The sequence below is a fragment of the Podarcis bocagei genome (genome assembly GCF_964188305.1).
Source record: "Podarcis bocagei genome assembly, chromosome: 8".
NCBI classification, from domain to species: Eukaryota; Metazoa; Chordata; class Lepidosauria; order Squamata; family Lacertidae; genus Podarcis; species Podarcis bocagei.
Genome location: NC_138133.1, coordinates 87223936 through 87241003, shown reverse-complemented (window position 1 = coordinate 87241003; position 17068 = coordinate 87223936). Strand labels below are relative to the sequence as shown.

Here is a 17068-nt window from a genome sequence, read left to right as displayed (position 1 = left end):
GCTTTTCATGTTTAATATTCTGTTGGGAGCCGCCCAGAGTGGCTGGGGAAACCCAGCCAGATGGGCGGGGTATAAATAATAAATTATTATTATTATTATTATTATTATTATTATTATTATTATTATTATTATTATTTATCATCATGATGCTGAGGTCCTGGGAGGGAGGGAGCAAGAGGAGCGAAAGAACCCTCCAGTGGCTCCCAGCGATCGCTCCGGCATGACCTTCCCAGCGATGGCCCCTCACGGCAATATACTGTCATTCTGAAGCCATTATCGCAATCTTAACTTCAATTTGGTTTCAGGCGATTTATTGATAGACCGCTCACCCCTACCTAACATGATGGCATTTCTCTGTGAGGTAAAACACTGTTGATGCAGGTATTGATCTCCTCCAAGACTAAAATCATTGGGGTTGGTTTTGTGTTTTTTTTGGAAAACGTAGCCCTCAATATGCTTCTCCCCCCCTGCTCTGGAGGGTAGGACTCGAACCCGTAGCTTCAAGTTACAAGAAAGGAGATTCTGACTAAACATTTGGAATAACTTCCAGACAGTAAGAGCTGTTTGACAGCGGAACGGTTTCCCTCAATAGGTGGTGGATTTAACTTCCTTGGAGGTTTTTAAGCAGAGATTGGTCAGCCATCTGTCAGGGATGCTTTAGCTGAGATTCCTGCATTACAAGGGGGCTGGACTAGATGACCTTTGATATCCCCTTCCAGATGTTAAAATTCTATGAATATAAATTGAGATGGGATCAACTAGAGCAAATATTAATATAATATAATAATAAATTTTTATTTATACCTCGCCCTCCCCGGCCAGAGCCAGGCTCAGGGCGGCTAACAATTTAAAATACCGGTTAAAATATAATTTAAAATGCAGCCTCATTTTAATAGTAGCCCACAGAACAAAACCATAAGGGAACAAAACCTTATGAGGGAAACATAAGGGTCAGACTGAGTCCAAACCAAAGGCCAGGCGGAACAGCTCTGTCTTGCAGGCCCTGCGGAAAGATGTCAAGTCCCGCAGGGCCCTAGTCTCTTGTGACAGAGCGTTCCACCAAGTCGGGGCCAATACTGAAAAGGCCCTGGTCCTAGTTGAGACCAATCTAACCACCTTGCCCCCTCCAGAAGCAGGAAGATGCCTGGGCAGGCTGGCTAGCTGTCTGGCTCACCCTGTGCCTTCTGCAGGGAATGAATGGTGGAGAGTTTTAAAGGGGCTTGGATATGAAACCAGCTGCTCGCGTTACCCTCCGATTATCTCGCAGGGAAGGAATGAAATTCCGCATGTTTCAGCAGTTGCCTTTGATTGTTTGAAGCCGTCAGCAAAAGAAAAAGAACTGGGTTTTGTTTTTTTCCAAGCGCCTGTTCTGCCCTTTTAATTAGAAATAATTAAAGACAGCGTTAAGACACAATCTTCTGTGCTCAGGGCAAGGAACGGCGTGGGAGAAGGTTGTGGCTTTGCTCAGGTGTAATCTTTACTTCCTGTTCCAGAATGCATGCTTACAGATCAGTAGTATCGTTTCAGGCAGCTCTGTCTAGTTTCAAGCTCAGACTCGGGGCAATATGCTTCCCAAAAGTCGGGAGGTAACTTAACTGGTGGGGACACGGGTGGCGCTGTGGGTTAACCACAGAGCCTAGGACTTGCCGATCAGAAGGTCGGGGGTTCGAATCCCCGAGACAGGGTGAGCTCCTGTTGCTCAGTCTCTGCTCCTGCCCAACCTAGCAGTTCGAAAGGACGTCAAAGTTGTTGTTGTTTAGTCATTTAGTCGTGTCCGACTCTTCGTGACCCCATGGACCAGAGCACGCCAGGCTCTTCTGTCTTCCACTGCCTCCCGCTGTTTGGTCAAACTCATGCTGGTAGCTTCGAGAACACTGTCCAACCATCTCGTCCTCTGTCATCCCCTTCTCCTTGTGCCCTCAATCTTTCCCAACATCAGGGACTTTCCCAGGGAGTCGAGTCTTCTCATGAGGTGGCCAAAGTCTTGGAGCCTCAGCTTCAGGATCTGTCCTTCCCGTGAGCGCTCAGGGCTGATTTCCTTCAGAATGGATCGGTTGGATCTTCTTGCAGTTCATGGGACTCTCAAGAGTCTCCTCCAGCACCAGCACATCAAAGTGCAAGTAGATAAATAGGTACCGCTCCGGCGGGAAGGTAAACGGCGTTTCCGTGCGCTGCTCTGGCTCGCCAGAAGTGGCTTAGTCATGCTGGCCACATGACCCGGAAGCTGTACGCGGCTCCCTTGGCCAATAAAGCGAGATGAGCGCCACAACCCCAAAGTCGGCCACGACTGGACTTAATGGTCAGGGGTCCCTTTACCTTTAACTTAACCGGAGGACTCTTTACATAAGCTTTGGTAACATTTGAGAAGCAGTACAGTCATACCTCATGTTACGTTCGGTTCAGGTTAGGTCTTTTCAGGTTGCGTCCCGCAGCAACCTGGAAGTACCAGAAAGGGTTACTTCCGGGTTTCGCCACTTGGGCATGAGCAGACACGCAAAATGACATCACACGCATGTGCAGAAGTAGCGAATTGCAACCCGCGCGTGCACAGACGCGGATTGCGTTCCTCTCAGTTTGTGAACGGGGCTCCGGAACGGAACCCGTTCACAACCAGAGGTACCACTGTACAGTGGTTCCTCGGTTTTTAAGTGTAATCCGTTCCGGAAGTCCGTTCCAAAACCAAAGCGTTCCAAAACCAAGGCGCAGTTTCCCACAGAAAGCAATGCAAAATGGATAAATCTGTTCCAGAATTTTAAAAACAACCCCTGAAACAGCAGTTTCACAGGAATTTTAATATCTAACAAGACCATTGATCCATAAAATGAAAGCGATAAACAATGTACTGCAGTCACACAATCAATCAATGAGTAACTGAACTGCCTATATATTTTTCATTTAAGCACATGTTCCGTACCACAATTTTTGCTTTATTTTTAACTTGCGGCACCGATAGCCCACCCAAGAGAGGTGGAGTTAGAGTGTTGGACTGGGACCTGGGAGACCAGGGTTCAAATTGAAGCTCATTGGACGACCTTAGAGTTAAGTCACAGCCTCTCAGCCTAACCTACCTCACAGGGCTGTTGTGAGGACTGAGGGGGAGCATGCAACTTTGATCTCCTAGGAGAAAAAGTGGGATATAAATGCAGTAAAATCAGTCTTTAGGATTCATAAATATTGATTATGACAAACACTGCAAAATTAGCATGAGAAACCTGCTTCTCAGAGTCTTATCGGGGCAAAGGGAGAAATCCCTTAAGATGGGATGTTGCTACGAGTGGCTGGCAGATGAGCCAGGGTGTAGCTGGGAGTGAAGATTTCATCCGAAGGCACGAGCTAGCTTTGTGAGCCTCGCATAAGGCGATTAACTGTCAAGGAGCAAAGGCAGGGCAGGATTTGGGTAAAAATAGAAGGCACAGAGGCAGACTGCAGAGTCCCTTTTAACTTTTATTTGCACAATCTGCATAATAATAATACAGTGGTACCTCTGGTTGTGAACGAGATCTGTTCCGGAGGCCTGTTAGCAACATGAAAAGAGCGCAACCTGCAACGGCACATTTGCGCACGCGCAGGTTGCAATTCTGCACTCCTGCGCATGCACGTGATGTCATTTTACGCTTCACATGCGTGAGTGGCGAAACCCGGAAGTAACCCTTTCTGGTACTTCCAGGTCACGCGGGATGTAACCTAAAAGAACGTAACATGAAGCATGGCTAATAATAATAATAAAAATAGTAATAATAATAATAATGTACTGCTTGTCCCTTCAGGTTCGTTGTTTGCAAATGTCAATAAATAAGGAAGACTTGGGGTGTTGGGATCCCCAAGTTGCTCTCCCTGTGGCCTGGTTCACATATCACAAATAAGCCAACCTCCCTTACCAAGGGCTGCAGTCAAGGCTTGTTCTTAGCTACAGCTCGTGGTGAGCGAGAAACGAGCTTTTCCTGGGCACAGCGGAGGAGCAAAAGGAACCAGCACATCCTCACGGTGCCAGTAAGCTATAGTTACCGCGACACGTGAGTGAGGCATGTTGTTAACGGAGAAATCTGAGGGCTCCCTTGGACAAAAAAACCAAGGACACCAGCCAGGAATATCAGAGCAAAACAGCAGCCAGTTGGCTTAGTCTTTATTGAAGACTGTTGCGACAGGACTCCCACCTGCCACAAGGTGGGACAAGATGGAAGCCCCAAACAAAAGAGAACCCAAACTTTTATTAGCGGCTAATCCCCATGTTGTTGTTGTTTAGTCGTGTCCGACTCTTCGTGACCCCATGGACCAGAGCACACCAGGCACACCTGTCTTCCACTGTTTCCCGCAGTTTGGTCAAACTCATGCTGGTAGTTTTGAGAACACTGTCCAACCATCTCGTCCTCTGTCGTCCCCTTCTCCTTGTGCCCTCCATCTTTCCCAACATGAGGGTCTTTTCCAGGGAGTCTTCTCTTCTCATGAGGTGGCCAAAGTCTTGGAGCCTCAGCTTCACGATCTGTCCTTCCAGTGAGCACTCAGGGCTGATTTCCTTCAGAATGGATAGGTTTGATCTTCTTGCAGTCCATGGGACTACATCACGGTTACATCATGAAAGGGGAGGTCTGGTGGCAGTAATCTGAGCATCCTGGACCCTGCCCCATTCCTCCCCTTGCCCTCCACCAAACACCCATCAAGTGTAACATAAAAGATATTTACATTTCCCTGTTTCCCAGCCAAGTTAATCACACCCTTTTGTCTTCATCTGGGTTTGTTATTTCTGGAATGGCTACCTGTCTGGCACTCAGGTGTCAGGATGCCAGGGATTATCACTCAGGCAGAGGGGCTGCTGAGTAGCTGAGCTCACGTGTCTATATGAATTTCCCCTGTGTTTCCCTGAGTTTTCCCCTGTGAGCCAGTACATAGATACATATATCAGCGAATTGTGAATATTTGGTATCGTGCAGCAAAGGCCCTTTGAGTAGATAGGAAGAAACTGTGATGAAGTGTTTTGTGGGGACAAATCACAAAAGTGATTGTGCTGATTTTGGTAGTGGGCTGCATGTGCATGGTATCTGCTGGAGGGGCAACCCCCCCCCCCAACCTATACATAAATTCCTGCAACAATGTGTACCCAGGAAGGGAGAGAGGGCTGTTCCGCTCGGGAGAGTAGGATGCCGGACTCGGATGGGTCACCAGCCTGATCCAGGAGGATCTCTGCTGTTTATGTGATGGAGCAATTCTGAGATGCTCCTCCAACGGCCAGTTCATGTGCCCGAGGCTAATGAGAAACCACCTGGTACTGAATCCGACCGTTAGTCCATCATCAGGCTCAGTGTTGTCTTCACTGAGTGGGGATCTGGACTCCCAGGCCCTAGTCCAACACTTTAACCACTACACCACCCTGCCTACCTAGAGTCATTCTGCTATGGGGCAGCTCTATCAATCAAGTAGGGAAATAAATGCGGGGAAAGCAAAATGTCACCTAGAGAAGGATCTGAAATATTTTCCTTGGAGCTTGAATGCGTTTTATTCTGGATTGGTTTGTTGTTGTTTAGTCATGTCCGACTCTTCGTGACCCCATGGACCAGAGCACGCCAGGCACTCCTGTCTTCCACTACCTCCCGCAGTTTGGTCAAACTCATGCTGGTACAGTAGTGCCTCGCAAGACGAAAAGAATTCGTTCCGCGAGTCTTTTCATCTTGCGATGTTTTTCCTCTTGCGAAGCACGGTCTGTCGCAACTGAGCCTCTTCAAGCGGCTTTAAAAAAAAAACCACAAGATGTTTTCGTCTTGCGAAGCAAGCCCATAGGGAAATTCGTCTAGCGAAGCAACGCAAAAACGGAAAATCCTTTCATCTAGCGAGTTTTTCGTCTTGCGAGGCATTCGTCTTGCGGGGCACCACTGTAGCTTTGAGAACACGGTCCAACCATCTCGTCCTCTGTCATCCCCTTCTCCTTGTGCCCTCCATCTTTCCCAACATCAGGGTCTTTTCCAGGGAGTCTTCTCTTCTCATGAGTTGACCAAAGTATTGGAGCCTCAGCTTCAGGATCTGTCCTTCCCGTGAGCGCTCAGGGCTGATTTCCTTCAGAATGGATCGGTTGGATCTTCTTGCAGTTCATGGGACTCTCAAGAGTCTCCTCCAGCACCAGCACATCAAAGTGCAAGTAGATAAATAGGTACCGCTCCGGCGGGAAGGTAAACGGCGTTTCCGTGCGCTGCTCTGGCTCGCCAGAAGTGGCTTAGTCATGCTGGCCACATGACCCGGAAGCTGTACGCGGCTCCCTTGGCCAATAAAGCGAGATGAGCGCCACAACCCCAAAGTCGGCCACGACTGGACTTAATGGTCAGGGGTCCCTTTACCTTTAACTTAACCGGAGGACTCTTTACATAAGCTTTGGTAACATTTGAGAAGCAGTACAGTCATACCTCATGTTACGTTCGGTTCAGGTTAGGTCTTTTCAGGTTGCGTCCCGCAGCAACCTGGAAGTACCAGAAAGGGTTACTTCCGGGTTTCGCCACTTGGGCATGAGCAGACACGCAAAATGACATCACACGCATGTGCAGAAGTAGCGAATTGCAACCCGCGCGTGCACAGACGCGGATTGCGTTCCTCTCAGTTTGTGAACGGGGCTCCGGAACGGAACCCGTTCACAACCAGAGGTACCACTGTACAGTGGTTCCTCGGTTTTTAAGTGTAATCCGTTCCGGAAGTCCGTTCCAAAACCAAAGCGTTCCAAAACCAAGGCGCAGTTTCCCACAGAAAGCAATGCAAAATGGATAAATCTGTTCCAGAATTTTAAAAACAACCCCTGAAACAGCAGTTTCACAGGAATTTTAATATCTAACAAGACCATTGATCCATAAAATGAAAGCGATAAACAATGTACTGCAGTCACACAATCAATCAATGAGTAACTGAACTGCCTATATATTTTTCATTTAAGCACATGTTCCGTACCACAATTTTTGCTTTATTTTTAACTTGCGGCACCGATAGCCCACCCAAGAGAGGTGGAGTTAGAGTGTTGGACTGGGACCTGGGAGACCAGGGTTCAAATTGAAGCTCATTGGACGACCTTAGAGTTAAGTCACAGCCTCTCAGCCTAACCTACCTCACAGGGCTGTTGTGAGGACTGAGGGGGAGCATGCAACTTTGATCTCCTAGGAGAAAAAGTGGGATATAAATGCAGTAAAATCAGTCTTTAGGATTCATAAATATTGATTATGACAAACACTGCAAAATTAGCATGAGAAACCTGCTTCTCAGAGTCTTATCGGGGCAAAGGGAGAAATCCCTTAAGATGGGATGTTGCTACGAGTGGCTGGCAGATGAGCCAGGGTGTAGCTGGGAGTGAAGATTTCATCCGAAGGCACGAGCTAGCTTTGTGAGCCTCGCATAAGGCGATTAACTGTCAAGGAGCAAAGGCAGGGCAGGATTTGGGTAAAAATAGAAGGCACAGAGGCAGACTGCAGAGTCCCTTTTAACTTTTATTTGCACAATCTGCATAATAATAATACAGTGGTACCTCTGGTTGTGAACGAGATCTGTTCCGGAGGCCTGTTAGCAACATGAAAAGAGCGCAACCTGCAACGGCACATTTGCGCACGCGCAGGTTGCAATTCTGCACTCCTGCGCATGCACGTGATGTCATTTTACGCTTCACATGCGTGAGTGGCGAAACCCGGAAGTAACCCTTTCTGGTACTTCCAGGTCACGCGGGATGTAACCTAAAAGAACGTAACATGAAGCATGGCTAATAATAATAATAAAAATAGTAATAATAATAATAATGTACTGCTTGTCCCTTCAGGTTCGTTGTTTGCAAATGTCAATAAATAAGGAAGACTTGGGGTGTTGGGATCCCCAAGTTGCTCTCCCTGTGGCCTGGTTCACATATCACAAATAAGCCAACCTCCCTTACCAAGGGCTGCAGTCAAGGCTTGTTCTTAGCTACAGCTCGTGGTGAGCGAGAAACGAGCTTTTCCTGGGCACAGCGGAGGAGCAAAAGGAACCAGCACATCCTCACGGTGCCAGTAAGCTATAGTTACCGCGACACGTGAGTGAGGCATGTTGTTAACGGAGAAATCTGAGGGCTCCCTTGGACAAAAAAACCAAGGACACCAGCCAGGAATATCAGAGCAAAACAGCAGCCAGTTGGCTTAGTCTTTATTGAAGACTGTTGCGACAGGACTCCCACCTGCCACAAGGTGGGACAAGATGGAAGCCCCAAACAAAAGAGAACCCAAACTTTTATTAGCGGCTAATCCCCATGTTGTTGTTGTTTAGTCGTGTCCGACTCTTCGTGACCCCATGGACCAGAGCACACCAGGCACACCTGTCTTCCACTGTTTCCCGCAGTTTGGTCAAACTCATGCTGGTAGTTTTGAGAACACTGTCCAACCATCTCGTCCTCTGTCGTCCCCTTCTCCTTGTGCCCTCCATCTTTCCCAACATGAGGGTCTTTTCCAGGGAGTCTTCTCTTCTCATGAGGTGGCCAAAGTCTTGGAGCCTCAGCTTCACGATCTGTCCTTCCAGTGAGCACTCAGGGCTGATTTCCTTCAGAATGGATAGGTTTGATCTTCTTGCAGTCCATGGGACTACATCACGGTTACATCATGAAAGGGGAGGTCTGGTGGCAGTAATCTGAGCATCCTGGACCCTGCCCCATTCCTCCCCTTGCCCTCCACCAAACACCCATCAAGTGTAACATAAAAGATATTTACATTTCCCTGTTTCCCAGCCAAGTTAATCACACCCTTTTGTCTTCATCTGGGTTTGTTATTTCTGGAATGGCTACCTGTCTGGCACTCAGGTGTCAGGATGCCAGGGATTATCACTCAGGCAGAGGGGCTGCTGAGTAGCTGAGCTCACGTGTCTATATGAATTTCCCCTGTGTTTCCCTGAGTTTTCCCCTGTGAGCCAGTACATAGATACATATATCAGCGAATTGTGAATATTTGGTATCGTGCAGCAAAGGCCCTTTGAGTAGATAGGAAGAAACTGTGATGAAGTGTTTTGTGGGGACAAATCACAAAAGTGATTGTGCTGATTTTGGTAGTGGGCTGCATGTGCATGGTATCTGCTGGAGGGGCAACCCCCCCCCCAACCTATACATAAATTCCTGCAACAATGTGTACCCAGGAAGGGAGAGAGGGCTGTTCCGCTCGGGAGAGTAGGATGCCGGACTCGGATGGGTCACCAGCCTGATCCAGGAGGATCTCTGCTGTTTATGTGATGGAGCAATTCTGAGATGCTCCTCCAACGGCCAGTTCATGTGCCCGAGGCTAATGAGAAACCACCTGGTACTGAATCCGACCGTTAGTCCATCATCAGGCTCAGTGTTGTCTTCACTGAGTGGGGATCTGGACTCCCAGGCCCTAGTCCAACACTTTAACCACTACACCACCCTGCCTACCTAGAGTCATTCTGCTATGGGGCAGCTCTATCAATCAAGTAGGGAAATAAATGCGGGGAAAGCAAAATGTCACCTAGAGAAGGATCTGAAATATTTTCCTTGGAGCTTGAATGCGTTTTATTCTGGATTGGTTTGTTGTTGTTTAGTCATGTCCGACTCTTCGTGACCCCATGGACCAGAGCACGCCAGGCACTCCTGTCTTCCACTACCTCCCGCAGTTTGGTCAAACTCATGCTGGTACAGTAGTGCCTCGCAAGACGAAAAGAATTCGTTCCGCGAGTCTTTTCATCTTGCGATGTTTTTCCTCTTGCGAAGCACGGTCTGTCGCAACTGAGCCTCTTCAAGCGGCTTTAAAAAAAAAACCACAAGATGTTTTCGTCTTGCGAAGCAAGCCCATAGGGAAATTCGTCTAGCGAAGCAACGCAAAAACGGAAAATCCTTTCATCTAGCGAGTTTTTCGTCTTGCGAGGCATTCGTCTTGCGGGGCACCACTGTAGCTTTGAGAACACGGTCCAACCATCTCGTCCTCTGTCATCCCCTTCTCCTTGTGCCCTCCATCTTTCCCAACATCAGGGTCTTTTCCAGGGAGTCTTCTCTTCTCATGAGTTGACCAAAGTATTGGAGCCTCAGCTTCAGGATCTGTCCTTCCAGTGAGCACTCAGGGCTGATTTCCTTCAGAATGGATAGGTTTGATCTTCTTGCAGTCCATGGGACTCTCAAGAGTCTCCTCCAGCACCAGAATTCAAAAGCATCAATTCTTTGGCGATCAGCCTTTTTATGGTAAAACGGTGATGATATATAAATGTAATAAACTAACGGCAAGTGGAATTTTGGCACAGGCAGATACAGGGGGGCATGGCTGCTTTGCCTGCCTTGGGTGCCCCAACAGTTGCAGACAATGAAAGGCAAGGAGGAGGCACCCAATTTTGGCATCACACTGGGCACCACTGAAACTTTAAAGCCCGGCGGCCACCACCGAATTTTGGAGGCGTGGAGCTGTTTCACTCTCACTGGACACACGTTATCAACATCCTGCCTCCTTGTCGTTTTTCTCCTGATTATTGTAACTCGCTCTACATGGGGCTGCCCTTGAGACTGACCCAGAAACTCCAGCGGGTGCAGAATGCCGCGGCGAGACTCCTTACGGGGTCCTCACCATGGGATCACATTCACCCAGTGCTTTAGCAGCTGCACTGGCTCCTGGTGGAGTACAGGGTCAGGTTTAAGGTGCTAGTTTTAACCTTTAAAGCCCTATATGGCCTAGGACCCTCGTACCTACAGGACTGCCTCTCCTGGTACGTCCCACAGAGGACCTTACGGTCTTCAAACAAAAACATCTTGGATGTCCCCGGCCACAGGGAGGTTAGGCTGGCCTCAACCAGAGCCAGGGCCTTTTCAGTACTGGCCCCGACTTGGTGGAACGCTCTGTCACAAGAGACTAGGGCCCTGTGGGACTTGACATCTTTCCGCAGGGCCTGCAAGACAGAGCTGTTGTGCCTGGCCTTTGGCCCAGGCACAGACTGACCCCCTCCTCACAGAACTCTAGCCCAATGGTTGCCATTAATTTGATTTTGAACTGATTTTAAAATGAATTGATTTTAGTATGCTGTGTTACTTATATTGCTGTTAGCTGCTCTGAGCCCGGCTTCGGCTGGGGAAGGCGGGATATAAATAAAAAATTATTATTATTATTATTATTCCTTCTCTCTTAAGAGACAAAACAAAAGGGTGCTTTCATGCGCCCGAATCTGTTTCTGCTTTGTGCGGGTGCCGTTGATTACGTCCCCACTTGGTTCTCGTTTCACGTCGAACAAGGCGACATTGTGGTTTCCTCCTTATCAGCCTCGCATCGCGTTTTGCGGCCGGGAGCCTGAAAACTGCCTGTCCTATTTACCTTGCATGGCCCTTTTCCTCCCCGACCCGCCCAGTCCTTGGAAAGGATTTGCGGAGGCTTGGTTGGTGAAACTCCTCTCTCTCTGTCTGTCTCTTCCCCCCCACCTAACCCCAAACCCGTTCTAAATGGGCAGCTTGTCTAGAGCTGCTCCTGGACACCGGCCAGCTTGCAAACATTTTTTCTTTATGCAAAGAAGAGAGAGAGAGAGCCTGTTTGCAAGATTTAGCTTTGGGGCTCCAGAGAGAAATCACATCACTCGGAGACTTCCCTTTCTCTGCAACTCTCTTTGGGGGTGCAATCTTGCTTTTGGGAGGGGTGTTGCTGACAGGCTTTCCTTTCTCGTTTTTGCAAAACGGGCTCTGCTGCAAGGCTGCTCATAAGAGCAAAGGCCCGGCCTGCGTTCCAGGTCTCCGTAGCCGGGAGAGAAGACAGCTCCACGTCCTAGAAATGAACTATTTACGAGCCGCATCTGTGAAACCTCCTCCTTGGGTCGGTGCCTCGCCGATTACGCACAACCAGTGGATTTATCGCCAGCCCCAGGGGGAAAGGCCTTTTCCAGGCTTGGCTGGCCCCCCTCTCTCCCTGTTCCCTTTCCTATCCAAGCCTGTCTTCCTTCGTTCGAAAACAGGCGGCCGTTTATGGTGCAGAAGGTTTTTCGTGTGCCTGCGTGCTCTTGTTTGCAAAGGGGTGGAATCAATCAATCCTTTTGTCAGCTGCAGAACTCGTGGATGATCCCAACACGGTTGCACAGGGAAATCCACATGGATTTATCCCATGCCACATAGAACCTAGCAGCCCAGAACGGTGTGTTATATATCAAGTCAGGCCCTCGTCCCGTCTAGATCAGTTTTGTCTGCACTGAATGAGAGTAAAGCTTTTCAAATAAAAATATTTCATTGGAAGAATTTTATTTATGAAAAGATAGAGTGACAGAAGAACGGAAAAGTGGGAATGGAAAAGAGAATAAAAAGTTACGGTTCTATAAATTATTATGGAATACAGTAGTACCTCTGGTTGCGGATGGGATCCGTTCCGGAGGCCCGTTCGCAACATGAAAAGCCCACAACCTGAAGCGCCGTATCTGCACAGGTGCGTGGTGCGATTTGGTGCTTGTGCGCATGCGCGATTTAGCGCTTGCGCGAGTGGCGAAACCCAGAAGTAACCCTTTCCTGTACTTCCGGGTCGCTGTGGGATGCAACCTGAAAAAACGTAACATGAAGCAAATGTAACATGAGGTATGATTGTAACAACAACAACAACATTTATACCACGCCCATCTGACTGAGTTTCCCCAGCCACTCTGGGTGGCTTCCAACAGAATATTACAAACATTATAAAACACCAAACATTAAAAACTTCCCTAAGCAGGGTTGCCTTCAGATTATTATTATTTTATGCTCTGTCCTTAATACACATATAGTTCTCAATGACCTAATACAGTTTCTGTAAAACTCACTCCAAATATCATTGTATTTATCCAAAGGAAGTCTGCGTCTATTAGGGTTAGGCGATATCTGTTTTTCAACATTGCGATATATCGCCAGCTAAACATTGTGATGTACTGATATATCACAATGTCTGAAATAAGGATGGAGCTATGCATTGGCTGGTTGCACATTTTTTTCCTTCGTTGTGTTTTTCGTGTACCACATGAAACACACGCATCATGATTTGCGATAGAATGCCAGATCCCGATATCACAATATGGACTTCAAACCAGTTTGAGACTATATATTGATATATTTCCCAGCCCTAGCGTCTATAAGCAGCCTGTTCATATATTGTTATGTTCAACTTTGAGTTTATAAAAAGGGCAAATGTTTAATGCATACTTTTTAAGCTTTGTGTATAACTTTTAAAGTCACTTGTAAGAAGATGAAGAAGGTTTTAAAAATGGATTATTAAAAATATAAGATGTTATAGACATGCATGAACAAGTCTAAAATAATGGCACCAAGAAAGGGAGTGGAGGGAAGTCAAGCAAAACGTTATGGTTTTAAAATGTGTTTATGATATATAAATAAATTGCTTGTTTAAAAAAGCGCATACAGTGGTACCTTGGGTTACATATGCTTCAGGTTACATACACTTCATGTTACAGACTCCGCTAATCCAGAAATAGTGCTTCAGGATGAGAACAGAAATCTTGCTCCAGCAGCGCGGCAGCAGCAGGAGGCCCCATTAGCTAAAGTGGGGCTTCAGGTTAAGAACAGTTTCAGGTTAAGAACGGACCTCTGGAACGAATTAAGTACTTAACCTGAGGTACCACTGTATATTGTTATGTTCATATGTTGTTAGGTTGCCAAGCCATTGATTAAGGAGAATCGTATCTCTATTCTTCCAGTTCATCAGTATCAATCTCATTAGTGCGCTTAGAGTAATTCTGAGAATAAACTTGTAAGAAAATTAAGGAATCTTGGAATGTAATTTATAATGAACTTAAAAGAATGATTAAGGTATCCTTCATTTAAAAAAACAAAAAAACGCAGGAATTTCTCCTGGGGATACTAGGTCCAGATATACCTATAAATGCGAGAGAAATATTCTTGTACGCTACAGTAGCTGCAAGAATACTAATCATAACAAATTGGAAAGGAGAGAAAACTCCAAAAAGGTGGAGTGGCAAAATTTGTTGGAGTACGCCCAGTTGGCAAAAATGACAGAAAAACTGAGAGATCATACTGATCAAACATTTATTAGGAAATAGGAAATGTACAAAAAAAATACCTTATTGAATATTGTAATAACAGCACACCAGTGGCAGGACTTTGAATAACTTCTGTGGCAGGACGATCAATCATAAGAGAACATAACACTGATGAAAATTTTAAACACGAAAATGAAAATTAATTGTGCGCTAGATAAAGCGGTAAATACACGATGGGGTGATGGAAAATTGTTAGAAACTGAAGAAGAATGTACAGTGATGTGACGCCACAAATATTATTACTGTATTTTTCGCTCCATAAGACGCACCTGACTATAACACGCAACTAGTTTTTAGAGAGGGAAAACAAGAAAAAAAAATCAGAATAAAAGAGTGGATGTATGATTTTTGTGGTTCATGCTGTGGCCACAGACATGTGATTTGACAGTGAATTTAGGATAGCCCAATACAAAAATCCTGAGAATTCATGTGGATCCGTGCTTTGTAATCATGTTTTTCCACCATTCCATGATCTGCTTTTCGCCCCTGGGCAGTTTGGCTCCAGGGACCACACATTCGCTCCATAAGACGCACAGACATTTCCCCTTACTTTTTAGGAAGAAAAAAGTGCGTCTTACGGAGCGAAAAATACGGTACTTACTTTTCTTTTTCCTGATTAACCCTTACGTTTGTTACTTCTTTTTAATCTCAATAAAGCATTAAAAAAAGAGGTAAATAAACCTCTCTCTATCTCTCTTTGTGCCCCCTCTCCTCCAGGACTGGCCCTTTGACGACGGCGCTCCGCCACCCACCAAGATTGTGGACGACTGGCTCAACCTGCTGAAGACCAAGTTCTGCGAAGACCCCGGCTGCTGCGTGGCCGTCCATTGCGTGGCTGGCCTGGGACGGTAAGCCGGAACTCTGCGCTCTCAAAGGAGCCTGGGACTATATGGCGCTCCCCTCAGTCTAAGTCGGGCCATTCTTCTGTCGGGAAAGCATGAGGCTCTTTATCTCAAGGTCCTGGGTTCAAGCATTGGGCAGAAGAGTCCTGCATATCAAGGGGTCAGACTAGATTTCTCAAACTTGGGGCTTTTTGGGGACTACAACTTCCTTCATCCCTAGCTAGCAGGGCCCGTGGTCAGGGATGATGGGAGTTGCAGTCCAACTACAGCTGGAGACCCAAGTTTTGGAAACCCAGGACTAGATCAAGGGAAGTAATTGTCTAATAATAATAATAATAATAATAATAATAATTTATTCATTCCCCGGCCACTCTGGGCTGCTGCAAACAAAATATTAAAAGCACCATAAGACATCAAACGTTAAAAACGTCCCTAAACAGGATTGCCTACAGATGTCTTCTAAAAGTCAGATAGTTGTTTATTTCCTTGAAATCTGATGGGAGGGCGTTCCACAGGGCGGGCGTCACCACTGAGAAGGCCCTCTGCCTGGTTCCCTGTAACCTCACTTCTCGCAGGGAGGGAACCGCCAGAAGGCCCTCGGCGCTGGATCTCAGTGGCACCCACCCTGTGGAACGCCCTCCCACCAGATGTCAAAGAGAACAACAACTACCAGACTTTTAGAAGACCTCTGAAGGCAGCCCTGTTTAGGGAAGCTTTTAATGTTTAATAGACTATTGTATTTTAATACTTGGTTGGAAACCACCCAGAGTGGCTGGGGAAACCCAGCCAGATGGGTGGGGTATAAATAATATCTTATTCTTATTATTTATTACACACACACCCAGGTCTCTGGTTCCCCACCCCTGGATTAATAAGTGTTAGGTGCAAGCATAGCACAAAATACCAAAGAGACAACTAGCTAGGCTTATAGGGAGAGTGACAACGGCCTGTGCAGGGCTTTAAGGTAAAGGTAAAGGGACCCCTGACCATTAGGTCCAGTCGTGACTGACTCTGGGGTTGCGGCACTCATCTTGCTTTATTGGCCGAGGGAGCCGGTGTACAGTTTCCAGGTCATGCAGCCAGCATGACTAAGCCGCTTCTGGCAAACCAGAATTCGGGAATTTGAATCGCTGACCTTCTGATCGGCAAGCCCTAGGCTCTGTGGTTCACAACGCCACCCGCTTTAACCAGGGCTTTAACCAGCTGTAAATATCTAAATACTCAAGTCAGGAAGGGGTGGGTGTTTAATTCCGTTTACTGAAGCTGTGAATGAAGTCCTGTGCTGCCTTCCTCCTCCTTCCCCCAGCAAAAATAAAAATGCCAGTTGTTTTTCTCTAGTTGAACCCTGTTTCTTCTTCCTAGTGTGATGGTTTAATCTTCTCTCTTTCTCTCTCTCTTTTTTAAACCAGAGCTCCGGTTCTTGTCGCGCTGGCGCTGATTGAGAGCGGAATGAAATACGAAGATGCCATTCAGTTTATTAGACAGTAAGTTCCTCTGAGCCGCCTGCTAAGATCCAGATTAATGGCCCGGCGTTCCCAGACTGGCTTGATGCTTGTGGAGAGGGGAGTCAGGGGTTGCTTACAGAAAAGGCAGAGGTCGTTCAGCCTAACGAACGCACCAAAAATGGCAAGCGTGAGGCTCGCTGGCATAGGTTTTCTCCACCCAGAAAGCCGATCGGGTGCAGAATCGTAAAAGAAGCCTGGGACAAGTCCCCCCCCCCCTTTCTCTTGAACTCTTTGTTTCGGTTTAGCTGAATGAATCAGAACCTGACCTACAAATTTACACAGGCAAATCTGTTTGTTTATGGCTAGGATCCAAGGCCCATGGAAATTTAAACAGCAGTCTTCCCCCCCGCCCTTCCCAAAATTGCTCTTTTGCTACGGAGGGGACTTTGAAAAGCACTTTGTAAAATGCTTTTGGGCACTCCCGTGTCTCGAGACACATCTTTTGGACCCCAGCCTCGGTCTTCCATAGTTGATCAAGGTAATGGGTAGAGATACTGCTTGGGTTACAAATGGACTGACTTTAGGGGGCAGACTTTTATTATGACATGCCACTCGGCTTTCTCTTCCTGTCCTCAACAACTCAACTCTCGACACACCTGGTGATTATCTCAGTATTGGTCCTGGTGCTAAACATCTGGAAGAACTTTCTGACAGTAGGGATCTGTTTGGCAGTGTAACAGTCTCCCTCAGGAGGTTGTGGACTCTCCTTCCTTGGAGGTTTTTAACCTCTATCATTCTATC

The 17068-nt window shown here is 46.9% G+C and overlaps 1 protein-coding gene across 5 annotated transcripts in view; it reads left to right on the top strand.

Annotated features, from left to right (window-relative positions):
* PTP4A3 (protein tyrosine phosphatase 4A3) overlaps positions 1-17068 on the top strand; it is a 101302-nt gene that overhangs the window by 80215 nt on the left and 4019 nt on the right. For all 5 annotated transcript variants that reach the window (XM_081205260.1, XM_081205264.1, XM_081205261.1 and 2 more), the window contains 2 exons: positions 14698-14828; positions 16232-16306. In XM_081205260.1, the coding sequence (XP_081061386.1) occupies positions 14698-14828; positions 16232-16306 (206 nt within the window). The remainder of the gene's footprint in view (positions 1-14697; positions 14829-16231; positions 16307-17068) is intronic.